General features: G+C 35.0%; 3 protein-coding genes across 3 annotated transcripts in view; 2 read left to right on the top strand and 1 right to left on the bottom strand.

The window, feature by feature from the left end:
- The window catches only part of cnksr2a (connector enhancer of kinase suppressor of Ras 2a), a 61777-nt gene extending 54307 nt beyond the window's left edge, over positions 1 to 7470 (top strand). The window contains exon 24 of the mRNA XM_055059382.1: positions 7128 to 7470. Coding sequence (XP_054915357.1) covers positions 7128 to 7175 — 48 coding nt within the window. The 3' untranslated portion in view covers positions 7176 to 7470. The remainder of the gene's footprint in view (positions 1 to 7127) is intronic.
- Positions 1401 to 15090, bottom strand: smpx (small muscle protein X-linked). Its single transcript, XM_055059398.1, has 7 exons — positions 14996 to 15090; positions 14824 to 14912; positions 14621 to 14728; positions 10602 to 10664; positions 7090 to 7176; positions 6332 to 6472; positions 1401 to 3874 (listed from the first exon to the last, which is right to left on the bottom strand). The coding sequence occupies exons 1-6, from the start codon at positions 15030 to 15032 to the stop codon at positions 6335 to 6337; spliced, it is 522 nt and encodes a 173-aa protein (XP_054915373.1). The 5' UTR covers positions 15033 to 15090; the 3' UTR covers positions 1401 to 3874; positions 6332 to 6334.
- Positions 15091 to 16897: 1807 nt separating this feature from the next.
- Positions 16898 to 23591, top strand: part of mbtps2 (membrane-bound transcription factor peptidase, site 2) — a 12285-nt gene continuing 5591 nt past the window's right edge. The window contains exons 1-6 of the mRNA XM_055059396.1: positions 16898 to 17156; positions 17983 to 18131; positions 18241 to 18379; positions 19668 to 19771; positions 20607 to 20734; positions 23203 to 23321. Of these exons, the coding sequence (XP_054915371.1) occupies positions 17082 to 17156; positions 17983 to 18131; positions 18241 to 18379; positions 19668 to 19771; positions 20607 to 20734; positions 23203 to 23321 (714 nt within the window). The 5' untranslated portion in view covers positions 16898 to 17081. The remainder of the gene's footprint in view (positions 17157 to 17982; positions 18132 to 18240; positions 18380 to 19667; positions 19772 to 20606; positions 20735 to 23202; positions 23322 to 23591) is intronic.

The raw sequence follows: 23591 nt of genomic DNA, 5'->3' as shown, positions 1-23591 counted from the left end.
ATTGTTCCTGCAAGTATTTTGCTTGTTTGTCTAAGTTAGGTGAATTTATTGGCAGATCATTTTTTAATTTCTGCACCTAAAAGTGATCAAAAATGTGAAAAAACTAAAATCACTACTGTAACTTTATTAAAAACCAGCAAACACACTCTAAAAACGAATTAAAACTAACCAAATTGGACAAAAAGTCACAATGAAATGAAACCAAAATATAATGAGAAACTATTATAACCATTAAAAATAAATTTTGCACAAACTCTGTCCAGGAGTTTTTGAGTTTATCTTAATCTGGGATGTTTTAAAACTTTTCCACATCAGTAAATCTGAGGGTTTTCCTCTGAGGTGTCAAAAGTAGCCCATTGCTGTTGGTATTGGGGTAATCCTGTCCCCTTTGGGGAGGCATTTAACCTCTCTCTGACCTGCAGAGTTTCAGAGCCACAAAGATGGATGTCACTGTATTATTTTTATGCAGCAGAAGAGAGGCGGTGGGAGGGAAATACAAGCACGCCTACAAGCTTCCCAGCATGTTTATGGATGTTTCTGATTAATGTTCAGCTACTGTCAGGGTTTAACCATGAAAACACGACATGCTGAGAGACAGTTAAATGTGAATTTTAATACCCCAGCAAATGAGTTTGCATGTTTTTGTTGTAGTATATTCTTCAAAATCCAGTACATTGCTTTCTCGTGGAAGAGAAAACCACACTCATGTTCTTTTTATCCTTTATAAGCTGTAAAGAGTTTTTAATCTTTGGTGCTCGGTGTCTGGAGTGTTTGTTTGGTTGAATATTCCTCCGTGACCTGATGGGCATCTAAACTTAGCCACAGCTGCTACGTGTGAGCGTTTATCGATGTGCAAAGAGACACGTGATTTGGTGATGGATTTGTGCTGTAATTTTGGGGGATATGTGTGTTTAATGTCGATACCTCCACCTAAAAGAAGACAGAAAAAAAATCAAGAATAATAACAGGAGACGGATTTTATGCTTTGGAAGGCTCAGAAAAACTTCAGGATTACATTTTTTTGCCTTGAGGTAACTAATCTCACATCTTTGCTATGTCAATCTCTTTAACACCCACCTGAGAGGATTAAATGTCTCAGCCAAGATTAAATCAGTTTTTAATGTGTGATCTTCACAGCATTACTTTCATAGTCAATCATCCTATTTCTGGGTGTTTTTAATACCAGAAACTGTTCAACAAATCTGCTGGCAAGATTATATGTTTAGGAAAACTAAAGCTGCTACTTACTGTTGGGGTATTTGGTTTAAAAACCTAAACATGATTAGACGATTAAAAAAAATGTTGGGACAACCTATGAAAGCCTGAGTGCTTTTCTAAATTTTACAAATTATATTTCAATTTCCCCAATACTAAAACATTAAAGTAACAACACAAAGTAATTAAAATGTTTAAATTCTTTAATATGTTATTTAAAAATTCCATTCCCCTACATATTTTCACCAATTCACAATGGCTGACACTTGACCTTCCTCGATCTGAACCAAAGACAGGAATATTGTTCTTTTGGGGTATCCTAAAGGTACTATTGCATGTACCGATTGTACTGAAATCACACCTGATCTCATCTCCTTCAGCACCCATTTGCTGACGGACTTCCAAAATTAGAAATATCACATTGCAAAACCAGCACTGAATGAACAGCTCTTGACATTCAAAATGGCGGCGCACAGCAGAAACGCAACAGTGTTTGTCCACTTTCTGGGTCTTTCTGTTCTGTCCAGGATGCTCTATTATTTTTAATGTTGCCATACAAAAGATTTAAATAACTGTCATCTTATTACAAACGTTAAATGTTAAATGTTGTTTGACTATTGCAGGTTTTTCATTCTTCCTTTTGACTGAATAGCTGCTCTATTGTTCCTGCAAGTATTTTGCTTGTTTGTCTAAGTTAGGTGAATTTATTGGCAGATCATTTTTTAATTTTGCCACATAGCATCATTTATACCCAAAAGCGAAAAATTAACAGTCGCTTGGATTGAGATCGCTTGGATTGAGATTGGCTTCATGTGTAATCGGTATGGGAATCAGTAGCAAAAATCCTGATCAGAACATCCCTAAATTCAACCCATATACGAAAAGAAAATTATAGATCTCAACCCTAAGGAAGAACCGTATTAGAAAAAGCTGCGGAAAACTTTGATAATATTCTACGAATGTCGAAAAAACACAATTTCACAATTACAGTACTTTCATTAAATAAAAATTACATTAAATTTACACCCGGATAACTTTGGTCATGCAATAAGTCATTAAAAATTATGCCACACCATTTTCCTTCTACCACTTCCTGTCGTCTTCTTTGTCATTCCCATCAGTAGTAGCATCCGATTTTTGATCATGACTCAAAAAAAAAGTGTTTCCTTTGCAGTTTTGCAAAGTACACTAATTTTGATACAACTGATAAACTTCCTCATCCTGGGGCAAAAACTTTTCACCAAAAATGTGAGTTTTTTATTGTATTAAGTTCTTTGTTTCCCAGTTGGAGCCACAATTGTCACATATTATTTATCTTATTACAACCCATCTCACGGTTGTCATTGACAATCCCAAAATTTTAAAGATATGGTAGCACTTGAAAATAAAAATAAAGCAGACAATCAAGACAAATCCTCAAATGAAGGGGAACTAGACTTTTCACTACTCATCCAGAAGGTTTCTTCAGTTCTGAACATGAGCAGGAAATATCAGAGTAAGTTACGGTCAGAGCAGATTACTGATGTTACCGCCCAATTGGTGTGATTGTTGACTATAACTAAAGTCCTGTTGCTTTTCATTCAACCACTGAAAATCTGCACCAGTGTATAAAATGAAATTATGCTACATTTATTTGATTTCCACTCAGTAACAGATGATGTCAAACATATGATTTGTTTTAGTTTGACAGGAAATGACAAAATGGGTTTGTTGTTTTTATATATATTTATATAGGTTTTACTGTGATATCAATTTTCTGGAAAACACAAAAACATCAACAAAAATACAAATAATATTAACTTTCAATCCCCAATCAATCAACCCTTCAGTTGATACAGTAGAAATAATTAATCACAGGCCAGTTAACGTTTAGGAGTACTGTTTAGTTTTACATTAATAATATTATTACTACTCGAGTAAACTCTACTCACTGCAAATAACTTCACTGAATGAAGAACAAACACGTTTTAGCCAAAAAATGGACACTTCCACAGTTTATGTTGAAGTGAGACCTCTTTGTAATAGACAAGCTTTGTGCTCCTGATTTTATTTGAAGGTGAAGAAAATCCAGTAAACAGCAAAAATAATGTTCTTACATATACTGTACACATTACCTGTTTTAAGTATTAGTTTCATAATTTGAATTGAAAATATAAATATATATTTGAAAGTGTTTATTTTGTCTGAATTATTTTATTACTATATTTGATTATAGTAATGAACTTTTTACTTTTATTGGAGTAAAAATCTGCTGAAGTAGCGCTTCTGTCTCTTCAACAAACGCAGCACTAAAAAGCTCAAATGTCTAAAGTTAACTCCTACAATGTTGGTTAATTTTGTTTTGGTATAAAGGAGGATTCTGTAAATGTGTTTCATTCTAAACTAATAAACTAAACAAACCGTAAAATACTCAAATAATGGCCAACACCTCTCATCTTCCAAACCCAGAAACAGAATATTTCTACTTTTTAAAAATATACATTGGCTTAAATGTGTATTTTAATCTGAAATATTGAATTAGGGAAACTTTTAGAGGTAATTTTAGACAGATTGTTGGAGTTCCTCTGATATCTTGTAGCTGGAGTGTTTCTAGTCCTTCACAGCAGAGGGAAAGTCCGAGTTTGTGGAGATTGTCGTCCATCCTCTTTGGCTCAATTTCCTTCAGGAGAAAAGATGAAATCTGCAGTGAGGAATTGTATTTGCCAGCTATCACAGAAACAGCAGGAATCAAATGATCCAGATCTAAAAGAGAAACATTGATTTTCTTTCTTTTTTTCAAAAATTTATTGCAGCAGTATTATTTTCCTTGTCAAGAGAGACTTTACAACGAGACAACAGCTTCTGTTTTGGTGTTTAGAGGATCCACGGCAAGAAAATTGATGATATTCAAAAAACTAATTAGCAATTAAAGATCCTTTGCTTTTTTTGTTGCATGTAAAAGAAAGGGTTAGGGTTATGTTGAAGTGAAACCTCTTTGCATGTAGACAAAGAGGTCAAAAAATAAAATTTCAATATTAATATCTGATAAATAAAATAGTTTTCAAATAGCCATGGTGCAAAAAATGTTGTGATCAATGTCACTGGATAATATTCAATAATTTCACTCAACTTTCATCTAGAATCACACAGCATTCTGGGAGATGTAGGCATAGGAAAGTCTTTAGCTGCTCAACCTTTGACAGCTAGCTAAGCAAGGTAAGTGGAATCAGCTCACTCACTCTTTGGTTACAGCAGTTTAAGGTTGCAGCTGAAGAGGAAAACTTTGGATAAAACAGGAAAGACCACTAGTCTGGCAGGATTTCAGGTTTTTAAAACAAATCACTAAATATCAACATCTACTGACATGAAAACCTGTATTTTGTGATACATTTTTACATTATTTTTAAGTTGAACTGACCGATTAATAATGTTTATTTTTAGAAAGCCGTCATACCCAAATTCCCAATAATGAGGCTTAATAATAAGCGACAGATCTATTCGAACATGTTGTTTTTAGTGCTGGTTTCGCTTCATGATCGGACGGCTCCTGCTGCGTTCGGTGTTTCTGTGTCCTGCTGACAAAGTCACAGCACAGACCGCTCCACATTGCTCACACTCCTAAAACACACACTAGTAATGCTATAAGATACAAATATAGCGCCTGACTCAACCCTCCCAGCCCACACACGCTCACACACACACACACACACACACACACCCACACACACACACACACACACATCAACAATAGCTCAGCTTGACCCAATGGAAAGAAGAGTGGCCAACAGTGACCCCCTGTGGCGAACTAAGAGAATTACCAGTTACTATATTTACCTTTGACAGTAAAGATTTTAAATATTTCTACCTTTACAAGCTAGAATTAGCTTGTAAAGCTAATTTACAAGCTGCTAAACTTGTAAACTGCTAAAATTAGCAGTTTTTTAAGTCAAACTATTTTTTCTTACGTTAAATATTATCTAAGGAATAAAATATACAGTTGATAGTTTTGTCTAGACTGTTGAATTGTTTTTAGTTTCAGTCTGCTCTGAACTTTTTGCTACTTAATATTTATATATATTCCAGCCTCCAAAATTCCTCCTGCACGTTAAAACACAGCTGCGTTTTGTTGGAAAATTATTAACAATTTTCTTTCATGCAGTCTGAATTTGCATCCCTCACAATCACCCTCTATCCTTTCTTTCTGTGCTTTGGTTCGTATTTGCATCAATTTTATTTCTGGACAGTTTCACCATAATCCGTCTGCACAACAACTCTGAAAACAACAACATGGAATGGAAAAATAAATGCATTTTTGTACATTTGTTGTATATTTTTAACAATGCTTTTTCGTTGGATATATAATATAAACTCATTTGGTTTTTTATGTCTTTTTACTTTAGTATTTTAGTGTTGCTCCTTTTTTATCATACATGTATGTTGCATTTAATTTAATGTATCTGACTAAATTTTCCATCATATTACATTCTGTAATATACATACATTTACAATATATATTTTAGCTACTGGTATGTTATTTATTCTATTATTATAACCATCTGGTCAAAACTAAATACATTATAAACAAACATACTTTTACAAAACATTGGCTGGGTTTTGTTTCTTTTCTAGAGGATTTAATTTATTATATTAATTATTGTGATTACGTTTTTACTTCATGTTTTCTTCCCACAATGGAAAAACACAAAACCTACTTTCTAGTACAAATATCTTAATAGTTAGTACTTGTTTACTTGGTAAGTACTAACTTATGACATGGGGAAAAATGTTTTTAATGAATCTAGTATGAATATTGAATATTAAGCAAATATTGACATGAAATAAACTCTTATTTCTTGCTAAAAAATTACTTTTAAGCTACTTTTGTTTTATTTCAGGTGTACTAAGATATTACACTACAAATTAGACCAAAATTACTTGGTAAGATTTAGGGTTTTTTGCAGTGCATAGCCAAAAACAGTTTTGCTACAATATGAAAATCGACAATGCCACCTGTAAATACCTTTCGCTTTAGTTTCTTTTCAACCATTCATCTTCAAAAATGATCACTTTCAGCTCTTGTTGACATAAGAGATTTCCGTTTTTATTATGAACTGAGTGAAACCACTGATGGACCTACATGTTACTCCTTGGTGACCCATCGTAGTTCGCTCTTTTTGTTTTGTAGCTCTGATAGGTTGACGGCCGGGCCCGGTAGCTTCTGCAAAGACTTCTTCTCTTCTAGTGACGGGGGACGCACTGGTAGTTCTGGTGGTTGAGCCTGCAGGAAAACAACAAATGAACTGAATGAAAAAACTTTTAAATTACAAGTATAATGGCTGACTGGCTGTGAAAGCCAAACCTTTTTCCATTCTTTAAAGCCGCAGATTCTGAGAAATTTGGTTTCTCTTCTTTATGTTTGTTCAGCTCGGCCACAATGTGACCCGGCTTCATTTGCTTAGGGAAACACGAGGCGTGACTGAGCAGGACCAGAGGTGTTCACACCTGCTGTCCGACTCTCAATCTGGTTCAGAAAGCTCAACAGAACCAAAGAGTTTAGTTGAAGCTTCCTTTAACTAGACAGCCGTGAGAATGCAAGTCTGCAGAATGAACGCTACAGTCAGAAAAAATAGGAGCAAGCCCAAAATGCTAAAGGTGATATTTAAAAGCTTTATTTGATATTAAAATACCAAAAATTTCCACTTAAACTCATATTGGAACCATCTGATGAAGTAATTTTTAAATAGTAAATGTTTAATAACTTGATTTTATCAAATGCTTTTTTTTTGTGTTGAGTAATTTTTTGGATGGTAACATTTTATTTAGTTTTTTTTTTCTGTGTGTAATGTTGATACTTAAATAAAGTGGAACTGAGCTGAGCTTTGTGTCCAGTCTCACCTCCTCTGTGTCCGCTGTCTCCTCTCTCCTCCTGACAGGAAGTCCCGCCCCCGGACGCAGCGCTCCCATCGGGATGTTCAGATTAGCCTGGTGGGGGAAAATGAAACGATGTATGGAGCTCAGTGCTTGCGCTTTCCTGAAAAACCAGTCGGTTTTTAATCATGACCACTGCATCCTGGTTTCAGCGGGCCATAAAAGCCGTGTGTGTTTATAAAAATCAGGCCAGAAAGAGAAGAGCAGAAGCTAGTCGAGTTAGCATGTAGCTAACACGGGCTTAAATAGCAGCTCGCCGGCTAGCTCCCTGCTCGCCGGCTAGCTCCCTGCTCGCCGGCTAGCTCCCTGCTCGCCGGCTAGCTCCCTGCTCGCCGGCTAGCTCCCTGCTCGCCGGCTAGCTCCCTGCTCGCCGGCTAGCTCCCTGCTCGCCGGCTAGCTCCCTGCTCGCCGGCTAGCTCCCTGCTCGCCGGCTAGCTCCCTGCTCGCCGGCTAGCTCCCTGCTCGCCGGCTAGCTCCCTGCTCGCCGGCTAGCTCCCTGCTCGCCGGCTAGCTCCCTGCTCGCCGGCTAGCTCCCTGCTCGCCGGCTAGCTCCCTGCTCGCCGGCTAGCTCCCTGCTAGCTAGCTGCTATCTGTACTGTATTTGTAAATAAGCGCACATTGTACAAAGCTGGAGTAGTTTTTGTTACTGAAGTATTTTAAAGGTTTTAAGACCGGAAGCAGACTCTGAAAGGGGACAAAGTAAATTAAAAGTTCTTGAATCCTGCAGCATGTTTGCAGATGTTTGTATTCCTGTAATGTTGCTTTGCCTGAAACTGTTTGCTGTCTTCATGCTTTTAGCGAAACTAATTCATCTCTACAACCAAAGATTAAAGGAGTATTAAAAAGAAAGCCATCATTACTGAAAAATCCCAACAGCTCGATATAAAGTTGGTTTTTTACCTCCATTTTATGTAAAGAAAAGCTGAGTTTTAAAATGAAAATTTATGCTCTTGTGAGACGATTTTCTATAAAGTATTGATTGCGTCACATCCACAAGCTCCAATATATGAATGTTTTATTTAAAGTAGTGCGTAGCTGAGAGTTAGAAGCAGTTTTCACTTTTTTTCATTACATTTTATTTTTTATTTAATTCACTCAATAATAAACATGAATAGTTTATGTAACAACTGAAAGAAATTATGAATTAGAATAAAATTAGCTTTTCAACTCAGACTATTACAAATACACAACAAAACAATTCAACATTTCATTACTTTTTCTTCTGTATTTGATTTTTCTTTTTACAAATCTGCTTTGGATATTTAACTTTTTTTAAGTACAAATATAATTTTTTTCCCCCTTTTATGTTACATTTAAAAATCTGCAACATTTAATACCTACAACTAAAACCAACCAAACTAATTAGTTTTTTGTTTTGTCAAATATAATCAGAAAAAACATTTTATTTTAATAAAAGTCTTATTTTCTCTTGAATGTGATTCTAATTTACTTTGAGTTGTGAAATTCCCATTATCTTATTACCAAGAAACCTCCAAAAATATTCCCCCAATAACTTTAAATTGCACTTGTGTTTGCTTAACATATTGAATATTACCAAACTGTTGTTGAATAGACAGGTGTTTTATGTAGACCCTTGTAACATAATTGTTTATTTATAGATTTCAGTTCATGTTTGTTTTGGTGTAAAAAAAAAAAAAGTACTTGAATATGTTTAAACAGCTTTTAATTGATTATTTGTTGTTTTATTGTCATGTTTTGATAAGTTTTCATGTATTAAGTTTTCAGTTTTAGTCTGTATTAATTTTGAAACAAAAAAGTCGTAATATACGCCATTTAAAATGGACCAAAAATGGCCTAAGACAAGCAAGCGAATGCTAGCAGTAGCATTAGCATTAGCTGTCGTTGTCTTTTCTTTCTGGAAGTTTTAAAAGGTTTTTAATTTGTAAGACTGATAAGTACAAAGTAAAGTAGTTCAGCTGTTCTGCCTTGTTGCTGAAATGTTCTGTACAAATAAGACTTGACCTACAAAGTTCCTCTTGTTAGCATGCTAATGCTTATATTAGCATCTGTGTGCCTTTTACAGATGTTTACATGTTCATGTACAATACATGTTCTAATATTGGCTCCTAATGTGACACATTTTGTTTTAGTTGTGTTCCAGTGGCATTCTGCATTAAAAAGTAAAATATTAACTTTTAAGATTTAAAAAATTGCGTGAATTAATTACGTATAAATTAGTCTAATTAGGTTTCAGGTTATTTCTGTGAACTGTTCATTTTAGCATTAGATTTATATAATTTACCATTTTTTTTATTCTAGTCAACATGACTTTTTGTTACAAAACAAAAATTTGAAACAAATAGGTTCAAAAATACTTTTTGAATTGAAAATAATATGTCTCTGTGTTTCTTTATGTCTGTAACTATTTTATCCACAATCCGACACCATAATTTAGAGTTTCTTTCTTAGATTGAGTTTTTTTTTTTAGCGTAATGAGAAATTAATCTATAATACAATCAAAATTAACTTTTATCTTAATTCTCTGCATTTTGTCACCTTACAGGTGTCAGTATGCCAATCTAGTTCTGTTCCAAGAAAATATTTTTGAATAATATAGTCAAAATGTAGAAAAAATCAGACAGAAATAGCTCAAAGTGAAGCTGCGTTTGTGAATTTTAATATTATTATTATTTCCATTAAATCCAGCAATGGAAATGAGCAACTATTTTATCAATAGATTGGCGATCGTTACGATTAACTAGATAACGCGACTTTGTGTTATTATTTGGAAAATGTTTGAAATACAATCTAACATTTGGTATAAATAATTGTAATATGTAAATCTGCTGACATGGCAGAATCAGAAGGTTTTTCTTTTTGATTTATTTTATATTATGAGACACTTTTAATGTGAAATTGTACTGCTGTTATGAGTCTGCACTGCAAAAACACGAAATATTACCAAGTAATTTTGGTCTAGTTTCTAGTGCAAATATCTTACTGCACTTAAAATGAGACGCAACTAACATATAAGTAATTTTTTAGCAAAATGTAGGAGCTTATTTTAGGTAAATAATTCCTTAACATTGCAGGAAAAAAAGCAGATTATTTTTTACTTTTTCATATTATCAGTGAAATAATCCAGCAATTGAAAAAACAAGCTCTTATATTTTGCTGAAAAGTTCCTTACAAGTTATTTTTTTCTTATTTTAAGTTTAGTAAGATATTTTCTCTAGAAACTGGACCAAATTACTTGGTAATATTTAGTGTTTTTGCAGTGTGAGCTGTGAATTTCCTGTTTGTACCGACGCCTATCCCATGGTTAGACATGAAAACGAGCACAATAAGAAGCGGATTCAGTGAATAAAACTTGTTTTGACATTTAAAGCTGCGTATGTTTGCCTCGCTCTCAAATTTGCACAAAAAAAGCCTTGATATTGTAAATGCACTGTTTGAACCTTCAGTAATAATAAATACCTTTATGTGGAAAAGACTCTTTGCAGTGGAAAGTCATTTACCTGCAAGGCCTTCACGTTGGTCACGGGTTTGGACATAATCCTCGCCTTGGTGAGTCCGCTGACCTGCAGGAGGGAAATCCAACACATCCACCAGTGAGTTGGGAGGATACTGGGCGCACTGGGACAGCGGTTTTTGAGGAACGGGATACCATTACAGTTGCTTAGCGACTCTTACAAAGAAAACCAGGTACAGGAACTGTTCTCTGAATCTTTCATGAGAAGCAGACAGAAATCCTGTCAAAATAAAAGTGAGCTGGTTTGACCTCTGGGCGAACTTTTGGGTGGTAATTAAATAAATTAGTCACACCAATCAATCAAAGATGAAAAAATGTGTGGATTAATGCATGCAGTGCTATATTATCACAGTATTTAGGGTTAGAATGAACGATTTAAAGCAGAGGACATGCAAACTGTCTGAAACCAGACATTTACATGCAGACACTCTTTCCCCGCTGGCTGACAGAAAACCAGACTTTTCTGTTTTAGATGACTTACATTTGACAAAGTTTTTAACATTTGCTGAATGATGGAACAAAAAGAAATTATTTTGTCCAGAACTGAAAACTAATCTTAGAAATTTTCTAGATTTTTTTTTTAAGTAAAAAATTCAAGAAAAATATGGAGAAAACTTGGAATTTTAGAGTTTCAAATTTCAGAAGACTTGCAAAAGTCAAGACTTTTGAGCTTTCCAAAACTAGAGTTTTTTTCAAACATTTTATTTATTTTTATTTTCGGAGCTCAGACATTTCCATCTCTTTTCTAATAAATATTCTGAGATAAATAAGATTTCTTAGTTTTGTTTTTTTTTTTTACTTTTGGAGCTCAGAAAATTCTGAGGTTTTTTTCTAAAAAAAAAAAATCTGACATTATTTTGTCAAGCAAATGTTTTTACTTTTGGAGCCAAGACTTTTCAGATTTCTTCCTATGAAAATTTCTGAGAATCATCTTAAAATTTCTGTTTTTTTTTTTTTGTATTTTTGGTATAAATTTGCTTCTTTGTTTTCTAACTATCATTAATCTCATGCACTCTTACATTTCCTCTGTATTTGGCAGAATTAATTTGAAATGTTTCACTTTTCCTCCCCAAGCTTCTCACAACTGTTTGCTGTAATTCTGGCTCATTCCTCCTGACTGAACTGATAATTATTATCCTGATATTTTGCCTGATTTTACTTGACTTGGAATTTGCAGACATAAAAACCCTACAGTTAAAATAATTATTTCAAGAAGCTAGAAACTAAAGTTTTCTTTAAAAACAGTCTCTCTTTCACAAAGATAATTGCCAGTTTCTCTTCACACATTGAGGAATAAATGGATATATTTTTATGGAGTGTTTGTAAATGTCTATTTTCATCGGTGAGTTTTACTCCAAAGAATACAGAGGAGACTGAAACCATTGTTTTCATGTAATTTGCACATGCACCAACATTTGCATCATCAGTCTGGACCTCTGATGGCATAAAGGGAAACATTGTTGGATCCATTCATATGTTTTCTGTGCAAACTGTTCAGCGTTTTGGGTGTTTATGTTTGGAGAGTTTAAACACTGAAAAGTCAGAAAAATCACTAAAACAACTATTCACATCCACACAGCGACTTCTTCACTTTTTGCTCTTTTTTTAACTAATATGAGTTCAGCTAAATTGGAAAATGTGAACATTTTCTAGAAAAATGACAGAAATGTTGAGATTAATCTCATATTTCTTAAGAAAAGGACTTGAAAATGTCCGAGTTTGTAAAATCAAGAACTTGCTTGAAAAAACTCTGAATGTTTTTTGGACTTTTGAAACTCAGAAATGTTCATGTTAATTTCTCAAAAATTATGAAATTCATTTCAAAATGTACTCCTTCTTTTTGTTTTTCTAGCTCCAGTGACTCTGTCATACTTTTCCTGAGTAACTATGAGTCATTTTTAAGTATTTATTTCGTTCCTAAAGCTACTTTTCATTCAGTAGTTCTTCCTGCTCGAAGGCGTCTGTGTTTTTATCCAGTCTGTTTGCAGCGATGAGGACCAGAAACGTTTCCCTCCCTTGGTTTCCTTGGAGCTGTTTGACAACAACACAGGGAAAACTCTCCGCTCTCCCCCCAAAATATGCACAAGCTTGTGGGATGTTACGTGATGAGAAGCAGCTGCTTCCTAATAAAGTTTCTCTTTTGCTTTCTGTGCGCAGGTGGTGGAGATTTTATGTCAAACCAGTTGTGCACAAACTGGATCTTTTGCGTTCGTGTCGAGGAATGTTTAGTCGTGTGCTATTATTATACTTTATGAATGTCATGATGTGAATATAACATTTAATGTTTTAATTATGCCACAGAAAGTTAACTTTTTGTTTAAGGAGCATCAAACTTTGTGTTTCTTTACAACAGACATACAAAATAAGAGCCTATTCACTTGTTTTTGAAATCTTAATGACATAGTGAGTCATTTTTAGACTCGGTTTTCTGGCCCAACAATAACAAGAGGAGTTTATAAAATGCTCCTCAGGGTGTTTCAGGAATCAAAATGTCCTGGAAACGTGTCAAAAACGCCTTCGACTTGGAAAGTGGATGAAATAATTAGCATCAGGAGAACTGAATGAAACAATCAGAACAGGCTGAATTTTAGACACAAAAATTAAAAAAATAAAGCTACGAACATTGCAAAGTATTAAATAATTAACATGCTTATTAGCCTTTTGTAAAACTAAATGTTTCTGAGGCTAAAATGGCCGCTTTGTTTTATTAAGTTTGAACAAAACGAGAGCGCCAAACTTTAGCGATCAATATTAATAGATAATACGTTCCATAAAATATTCAGTTCAGCTTTATGGGAAGGAAATGTAGCTAAACTTTTCCAGCTAGCTTAAAATAAATGTTTGTGGGATCAACCAACTCACGCGCTCTTTGGTTGCCTAGCAACGACCTGCTGGGTCAGCAGCTGCACAGCTAGCTTACAAAACACCAAATTATGCAATTTAATTTGGATTCACTGCACTCAGATCAGATCAGAGCGTGATACAGATTTCTTTCTTAGGTTCACTCTGGCGGAGTTTTGATCTGAAACTTTTGTAGTTGATGTGAAACGTGAAGCAGCTTCAACTCACCAGCGGATGAAGGAACAGCCGTCTAACACCGAGTCCTAAATGTGGTTCCTTTGACTTGACGCCTCTACGTGTTTCTCTTTAGCCTCTCCTCTCTGCCGCTGCCTCGTTTGTGGCTGAAGGATTCCTCTCATATCTAGGATTTGTTCTCTCTATAAATAGATGAGTGATGCACAGAAGGGACCTGCTTTCTATCCACTCTCACTTTCTCCCATGAAACGGATCATAACAACTGAAAAACTGCTTTAAAACGACGTCAGTGGTTTTTAGATTGATGTGAATATAAATGAATTGAATATGTTTAATTTGAAAAGAATAGAAGTTAAAGTGTAACTATAAATATATCTGGATGTTGATGGACTCAATTGTTTTATATTCTGTATTCCTTCTTCACCATAAATTAATTATTATTAAATGATAAAATATTTATATGTATTTTTTAAAGTATTTATTTCTAGATATAGATATAAGAAATATATATAAAATGTCAGAAAAAACACAATAACAATACTTTTTTTTCTTATTTCAATTTTATTTCTGACATTTTACTTAATCAATTATTATTATTATTAAATAAACAAATAAAGATTTAATTTCTTTACACATAGCTTGAACTCGTTTATTTTTAATTTTGAGTAAAAGACCATATTTGGAATATTTAACTACGGTGACTTCATAAATAATTGTCAAATTTAAATGAAAAACAAACTTTTTACAGAATAAATGTGAATAAAACAAAGTATAAAAGATAACATGCGTATAAATCTCCTCTTTAATCTCAGTGGCTGAAAAGGCGGTGGCCTAATTCTGCTGTGACGCCCATGAGGGGCGAGACGGAGCCACTCGATGCTTTTAAATGTAAAGTTTACGTTGATGTGCAGCTGCAGGAGGGATCCGGCAGAGTTCAAGGTGTGTGTGATCGTGTGTGTGTTGTCTTACCTCCTGTTGTGCGTAGCTGCTCTGGCCGGCCTCGCTCTCTCTGAGCTCCTCTCCAGCTACCTGACCCGTTTCAGCTCGTCCTGATTGGCTCCGGTAGACACGGGACTCCTCCAAGTGTGGAAACCGACCCAGCATCACACAACTTAAATCAGCCTTCAGCCCTCCCTCTCAATGTGAGTCGATGATGAGCCCATTTCACTTACCTTTGTCAAAACTGACCCACATTCATCACAACAAACCTCCAGGGTCCTTCTGGGTCGGTTCTGCCGGTCAGATGGAGCTGCTGTGTGTCCTGGTAGTGAAATGAGAAACCCTAAACTGCAGCCTGGTTATTTATTCCAACATATGCAAATACAGCCCACATGCTGTCCTCACCTGTTGGCGAGGAGTCTGGTGTTTTAGAGATAAACATCCTCACCGCAGAGAGTTAAACTGCAGTTAAGGAGCAGCTACTGCAACCCTTTGCATTTATTCGCAACCTTCACTGCAAAAACACAAAGTATTATCAAGCATTTTTGGTCTAGTTTCTTGTAAATATATCTTAGCACACTAGAAATAAGACTTACAAGAAACTTTTCAGCAATATAGAAGCTTTTTAAACTTTAAAGTGAATAATGACCGGCAGATTATTTCTCTTATAACAAAACATTTTACCATATTATAAGTGAAATAATCTATCAGCAGAAACAATACTTTTTCATCTGTATTCAGGAGTTATTGATTTAAAGTTAAGTTAGGAAAAGTACATGAATGAATCATAAAATAAAATAATTTTTGGCGCAAAATGATTGAGTCCTAAAGCTCTAAAAATGGCTTTTTAACCATTTTCTGTTAAACTAATGTTAAAATGTTAAACTTTCATTAAATCATATTAAAGGTGTTACCATATATATTTCTAAATTTTACAATATTCGACAGATAAAATTATGGGCTTAGTTTAAATCCTTTACTCATCTTTAATAGAGGTGGTGATAGAAGTACAGGGCATTGTTACTGACATATTAGTGCTAGTGGCTAATTGCTAGTTCAGATTAGCTTAGCATTTGTAGCGAGAAGAGGATACAGCCTGGTCAACTGTCCATTGTAAAATCAGGAATCTAGCTAGTTTAGTTGCTATTTTAGATTAGCTTAGCCAAAAGTGCCATTTCAAGCTAATGGGAAGTTTCTATAAAAATCCGTAACCTAGTTATTTGCTAAGGCTAGAGTTGTTTAATTTTTCAGCTAATGTGAAGTTGCTGTAAAATCACAGATCAGCCTGAGAATGATGGTAACAGAAGAAAATTAAAAGCTAGCTAGTGAATGCTAATGATGATGTGCTAAGAGAGGCTTACGTCAGCTTTAATAAGCTGTAAATGCATTTATGATTTTGAAAGTCTCCAAATGAGGATATGTACTGCAGGCTCTGAGTATTTGCAGTGAAGATATGAAGTGACTAAACCAACAGGCTTTTATCCACTAGCAGTTTAATGTTTCACTGGCTTAATGAGTCAGCGTCTGAGCTAGTTTCCTTATAGCGACCGACTTACATCATCACCATGTCCACTGCTCTAGTGATTACTCTGGTCTAAGTTTATTTATTTTTAGCATTTGACACCATAGACAACGAAGTGTCCATGCACAAGTACCCACACTCCTTGAACCATTTCCCATTTTGTCTCATTACAGCGACATCATTTCATGTATTTTATAGAATTTCACAGTGGAGCAGAATTATGTATGACAAAACTGGAGAAAAGCAATTCACTTTTGACAAATACACATCCAGAACATGTGGTTCACATTTGTATTCAGTCCCCCTGAGTCAAAAACAGAATGTAAAATTAAGACATTAAAGCAAAAATAATTTAGTGTTTCCAGCATTTGCACTTTTCAATTAAACATGTTTAAGAATCTTAGAGTATTGTTTTCTATCCTAACCCTGTTTTTATCTTCTCCAAAACTTCCTCTCTGACCTAAAACACATAGAAATAGCTTATTCAAATGTGACAACATGTTGACAAGCTTAAAGAGTAAGAATACTGACATTTCTACATTTTCTCTGACCCATAAAGTCACTTCATTTTATAAAAATGTAGTGTGAACTGACATTAAAGTATTCAGATCGATTTTTTAAAAATAGAATGTAAATTTTTTTATTTTAAAACGTTTTTATCAAACTTTTTGTCAGTTAAAACCCAACACTTTTTCCATTTCAATCTAAAATCTTCAGGAAACATCCAGCGCTAGGTGGCAGTAAGGCGCTCTCAGATTACCACAAACGAAGCAGAAGAAGAGGAACCAGCCGGTGACTTGTGTCTCATTTCCGCTGTAAACAAACCCACTATCTCCTGTTTGGGCGTTTTGCAGAAACACGCCGGCTTTTCGAGCTGTCTAATCGCGACTCTGCGGTGCGCAAACGGAGCAATGGAGAGGCCGCAGTTCGGTAGTTCGATTCCGCGGAGAGTCCTCTGACAGCCGCACCATGATCCCGGTGTCCCTGCTGGTGTTCGTGATGGCAGGCTGGTGTGCTGTCTACCTGGCCGACACGCTTCTCAGGGTGAAATTTTAACCGTATTTGTGTTTAATTGAACTGGCTCTCAGGAAATGAGATTTTTGGGGGGTGAAAAACGAGGCTCGGTCGTGTTTGGCGGCCTCAGTTAGCGGTTAGCATCCGTAGAAAAGGGCTATTTCAGTCTAAACTACTACTGTTCTACCTCCGTTAAAAATTAAACATATTTAGGTCAATCCTAAATTGTATTATAATATCCAACAGTTAATGTACATGCCACTTAGGGTTTGTAAAACCTTAATGTATATTACATTTGGGTGGGATGGCTAATGCTGGCTAATGTCAGTGCGAACATAACTTACTTACATGCATTAGCCTGGCCGTTGTTTACCAACACTATCCCACTCGATATAAATCTGCGTCACATTTCAGTCTGGGGTTTCTCCCATTCACTTGGATTTGACTGAATTTCAATTGAGCCAATCAGCGAACAGAATGAGAAGTCGTGAACGCTGACGTCGAATCTTTGCTTAGTTTTAGTGATAGCAACTTGGGAGTGTGTTGGTCACATTTCCAAAAGTTTCATTAACATTAACAGTCATCTTACTTTGCTCTTTACTTCTCTCTTTGCATTGGAGGATAACTGTTTATAGAGCAGGTATTTCCAGAAAGCTATGTAGCATCGAAGTGGCGCATTTTATATGTCAAATGTTGGCATTGGGTAAAATTTAAAACCTCAGCACAATAGCTCCAGACGAGGCGCTAGTTCTAACCTGATTGTGTATACATACAAGTGTTATTGTGATGTTTTGAGTTGGTGTACATAACCATCCGTTTTAAAAACGTGGTTTTTGGACGGATCACTTTCTTGCAGTCATCTGCCTTGCACCGGATCAACTACGAGTCGTGGCTGGCCAGCCGAGGGTTGATGTTGTCTCCTTTTCACGTGAGATGGCAGACCACCATGTTTAACCGGCTGTTTGCTTACTGCGCCCGCATCAACGCCCGAGCCCTCTACCTTTGGTGTGGATACACAATTACTTAAATTAACAAAAGTTAAAAAGTTAATCCCTGTCACTGAGTTCCTAACTGTTGGCTGATTGACCTTTGAACTAACTGGTGTGTGTGTCAGGTTCAGCAGTGGTCTAGTGTTTGGTGTGGCGGCCATGTTGGGATCGGTGGTGCTGCTGGTGAAGACGCTGCAGCAGACCTATGCCCAGATGACCACAGACAACCCACGGATTGGTGGGCAGCAGACCCTGCAGGTGGTGGTACGTCTATTTATGAGTCCGTAGTTAAATTCCATCCACATTGAGCAAGGCATGTATGAATACTTGACAGAACTACAGTATGATATGTTTGGGCTAATTGTCAGTAATATGCGAATGTATTCACTTAGTTTAAGTCTATCAGGATTCTGTTTGTCCTTTCACCAATCTATTTATTCAGTCATCTATTGTCTATTGATATGTCCATCCATTAATCTATCAATTGGTCTATCCATCCACCCACCCACCCATTTATTCATTCATTCATTCATCTATCCATTCATCCGTCCAAACAATCTTCTGTTCTTCTCTCTTCCTGTCTGGTTTTAACTGATTTTATATTTCATTTCTGACCTCTATTTAATTTTTATTCATTCAAATTAATTTTTTGTATTTACAGTTTAAAAATCACATACAAAAGCTAATGAAAACATGAATGTCTAGGAATTCTGAACTGTGCGTTGTTGACGACCAGGAGCTCATTTCCTGCTCCTCTCTCCTTTTTTCTGTTTTAATCATCCATGATGTCTCATAGGCGTTTGCTAATGTGAGCAGCAGCTCCCTTCAGACCTGTGGCTCTGATTCATGGGAAGCCATTAGCAGACTCTTAATAAGAGAGAATCCATCTTGGAGGAAACGCTTGGCTCAGGCAGCAGAATAATAGAAAGCAGAGCTCACAATGAAACTCCTTCAACAGGAAAAATGCGGAGTTGGGTAGTAACTAGTTACAATTACTTGATTAAGTTTTTTGAAAAAAAAAACAAAAAAACACCTAGCTTAGAAAACGACCAATACCTCCTCCCTCCTGATGTGTAGATGAAATTAACGATTTGCCTGAATTTCCACCACATAATTTATGTTACTAATCGAGTACCTTCTCCTTTATGCAACATTTGATATCTATAATCATACTTATAAAGTATATAAATGTTAGTCTTTTTACCTGGTAAAAAGGAAACTAACCTTTTTACAGTCATTATTATTGACAGCCACTGGATCTTTTCTCAGTAAAAGTTATAAAATGACAAGTTTGGTTTCATGCAGCCGACCACGCAGCATCCTATTACCATTTTTAAAATGAAATCAACTGAATAGACGTGATTTTCGGACACCAGTTGCCTGTTTTTAGACAGGCTTGGTTGTTTTGACGTCTGTCATGGCGGAGTGTTACGCTACAGCCTCTGTAAATAGGTGGGCAGAAAACAAGGAAAATATGTCAATAACTTTCATTTGCAGATGACGCTGCTGGTTCTCCAGAGGGTTTCCTGATTTTCTGTGACTTTGTTTTCAGGTACCGGGTGTGAACCTGCCCACCAGTCAGCTGGCCTACTTCTTCATCGCTCTGCTGCTCAGCGGCGTCATCCATGAGCTGGGTCACGCTGTGGCCGCGCTGAGGTAGGAAACACGAAGCACGAAGCGGCGTGGTGCTCTCTGTTGAAACTTAATGTTTCTCATAAATGTACTTTTCTTTTACACTTTCATTTAGTTCATTTTTATACTTTTTATTTTTAGTTATTTCTTATTGGAGCCTTGGAAGGAAATTTCTTTCAGTGTTTATATTTTTAAATGTATAATTCTATTTTTAGTTTGTTTAGTTAAGCTGTGTATTTTTCTTATTTAAGGTCTGAAAAATGTTAAAATGTGTCTAAATGATAAATTTAGACACTAAATCATTTATAGCTCTTCTGTTTTCTCTCTTTCTACCTACAGTTTTAATTCTATGTGTTGTTTCTGTGGTTTATTATTTTATTTATTTTGGATATTTAAAATGTCGTCCATTTCCGGTGTTAAATGTTCATAAGACATGTTTGTACATTATCATAATTTTATTGATCTTTGTAGAGTTATGTCAGTTATGTCATTATCATTATTGAAAATTGTCTCAAACCAACAAAATTATCGTTTATCGTGATAACTTCTGGCCAAATTTATCATCCAGCAAAATGTGTTACTGTAACAGGCTTGAGCTTTTATTGCCATCTGCGAAGTGATGCTTTAACATTGCAAAGCATTGTCATTCAATAAAATTTACATTTTTACAAAAATGTACAATGAGAATCTGATACTAGAGAAGATTCAGGAGACTGGATATGTTCACATCTGTTCCTCTTTAAACATTTTAACGATCTAGTTCTTTATATCTTGTACACAGTGAAGGTTCTTTCATTGTTTTTTTTAATTAATGCTATGATTGTGTATCCTCAGACGTGTTTTAATGTTTCGTCCATAGGGAGTCTGTGAGAGTGAACGGCTTCGGCATGTTCGTCTTCGTCGTTTATCCTGGGGCGTTTGTGGATCTCTTCACCACGCACCTCAACCTCATCTCTCCTGCTCAGCAGCTCAGAATATTCTGTGCAGGTCGGATTTAAAACTTTTACGCTTAATATTCAATCATCTATTTTTTGAAAATAACCAAATGTAACAAAATTAAGAAGCATTGTATCTTTTATTTTTAGTATTCCTATTTAATATTACTGATAATTTTAAGTTAACAGTAACATTTTTTGTTAATATTACAAAAATAACCTAGTTTAATTGAATGTAAAAGTTTTTTTGATGAAATACTTGATATATTCAATAATTTAAATACATTTTTATGTGTTTAAGTAAAATGTATATAATTACCTTTTTAAAGTAAAAATAAATATTTCTCCAATTAATTAATTAAATTTTCTTTTATTTATTTTTGGCCTATAAAGTTAAATTAATATAATTAATATATTAATTTATTTTTAAAGTATCTTATTTTTTACTTTTAGTTGCATTTTTAAATAAAAATGCTTAATTTAAGAAAATTTAAAAATGTTTACTTTCTTTTAATTTTATTTATTTATTAAATACAAATTTTATTTTAACTCTCACTCTCCTTCCCTCATCTCATTAATTTTCTAGAAGCGCCCCCTCTGGTCACAACCCTTTACTGCAGCCCTATTTTTGTTTGCCAGCTAATGTAATCACATCTATTAATCACAGTTATTAGAATCACTTTGTTTTGACTCCAAAGGTCAACCAGATTATTATAGAGTGGCAGACAGCTGCATCAAATAAAATATTTTCAGTTTCAATTAATGTAATAGAAGCTTGATAAATTGATTGGCTGAGAAAAGCTGTTAGTCATGCATGAAAGTGATTTCTGCCACAGATGAAACAGGCGAGTCTGCAGCTAAAGGTGTGTCTAATCTGCAAATTAATCCAAATATTTTAGCTGAAGTGCTGCATCTGTTAATTATAAAAATTACTACTACACTAAAAAATAAAACCTATAAAACCTCTTAAGATTAAATCTTTATTGTTTTGCCATATTTCATCCACAAACTTGTATGTATTTCAGAGGAATTTTATATGATGGCGCAACACAAAGGAGCTCATAATTGGGGAGGAAAATTAAATTTTTCAAAGAATTTGAAAACTGGGACGAATTAAATGGCTTAGTCAAATCCCAGCCAGTTTTAAGTGAGCAAACTAGAAAACTGATGTTCGTGGATCTTCATCCAATCTGATTGAGCCTGGGTGGATGAATAAGAAAATAATATTTAAACAAAAAATATGTAATAAGAGTAGACATGTTTAATAATCAACAAATCAATTAATCACATGACAGATTAATTTTACTTTTTGTTTCTGTTGTTTTCTTTATTTATTTAGATTTTTTAAATGTCTTCCAGTTCCAGATATTGATCGTTTAGAATGTATCCTTGTATTATTTACATTAGATCACTTGAAAATGGTCTCAAAACAACACTATTATTTGTCGCAATAACTTGGAGACAATTTATCATCCATTAAGATTTGTTATTGAAAGGCCTAAATAAAAGGGAAAACAACAAAAAAATAAATACATATTTTTGATAAATTGTCATATTGAACAGAACAAAGATGGCAAATTTAAGTGTTTATTTATACTGCTGAATATTTTTTTATCTTTTTAATCACCTGTGAAAGTTGCTGAGTTTTTTCTAGTCATTTTTCTGCACCACCAGAGGGCAGTAAAGAGCAGCTCTGACCATTTATCGCCTTCTGACCAACAAATTGGTTTTCTGAGGAGAAAATAAGAGAGCAGAGCGAGGCGTGCGGTGTGTGATGCGAGGCGGATGCTGTTCCCATCAGGGGAGCGGTGACATAACGACGCACTGCGTTTGTTTGTTTCTCCATGTGAGATCGACCTTTACATCAGATACATTATTTACTCCAGTTGACGAACTTTAATAGCTTCTTTACTCTTGTGTTGCATCAGACAAGTGATGATGAAGAACTTGATTGTAGCTCACATTTTTTTCTGGTATGAGAGAAATTTCCTTTTCTTTAAATATGTCTGCAGAGGTTGAGAAATTGGGCCTGAACTCATCAGACCGTGAGACGTTTTCTCTTGTGGTTTCAAAGCTTCTTGCATAATTGAGATGGTATAGACGGCTATTTATAGCGAGCAGCGGTTTCTCTTCAGTCACAACATACGACTTTAAGCAGAGGATTCAGCTTAAAGACGTTCAGTTCTTGCATTAAACTTGAAGTGAGAGCTTTGGAGAGTCTGATTTAACTCTTTAGATTTATTATGAAGCTTTTTTAAGTTCTTTTTTAATTTCTCATTTAACCAAATGAAAATTTTAGGGGGTTTGTCTTTATATTTCTGTAAATATATGAATCAGTGTAAGAAATGTGATTTTATTTAAAAAAAAAAATTATGCTATTTGGTGACTTTTAATTAAACAAAACTTAAATAGACAATTTTCCATTTATCTACTCCAATAATCAATTAAGAGGAGCAAATACCAAAAAATATTTCATTTAACGCATCAAATCCAAGAACTTCCACCATATTCTTTCTCCAGGAGTTTGGCATAACTTTGTTTTGTGCGTGGCGGCGCTGGCTCTCCTCTTCCTGCTGCCGGTCCTCCTGTTTCCTGTCTATGCCACCGGGGTCGGCGCTATGGTTACCGAGGTCGTGCCGGTGAGTCCTGCAATCAGTCCGACTGACTGGTACTGGAGAGCCGTTTTCCCCACAAAGTCTCTTAACATTTCCTCTCCTTTCAGGTTAAATAAAGTGCTTAAAAGTGTTTAGTCAATAAATTTTGATTCTGTTAATATTTAAATTTCACGATAAACATGAGGTTTCATATTCCGCTTCCTTCTGCTTTTGTTTAGACGTTTTTTTTCCTCGTTACATAAACAGATAAAAAAAAAAAACTTCCTTCTCCAGATGTTAGCAGGTGTCGTTTGT

Source organism: Poeciliopsis prolifica, unplaced genomic scaffold (assembly GCF_027474105.1).
Source record: "Poeciliopsis prolifica strain line A6 unplaced genomic scaffold, Auburn_PproV2 SCAFFOLD054, whole genome shotgun sequence".
Taxonomy (NCBI): Eukaryota; Metazoa; Chordata; class Actinopteri; order Cyprinodontiformes; family Poeciliidae; genus Poeciliopsis; species Poeciliopsis prolifica.
This window is presented reverse-complemented; position numbering and strand designations above follow the sequence as displayed.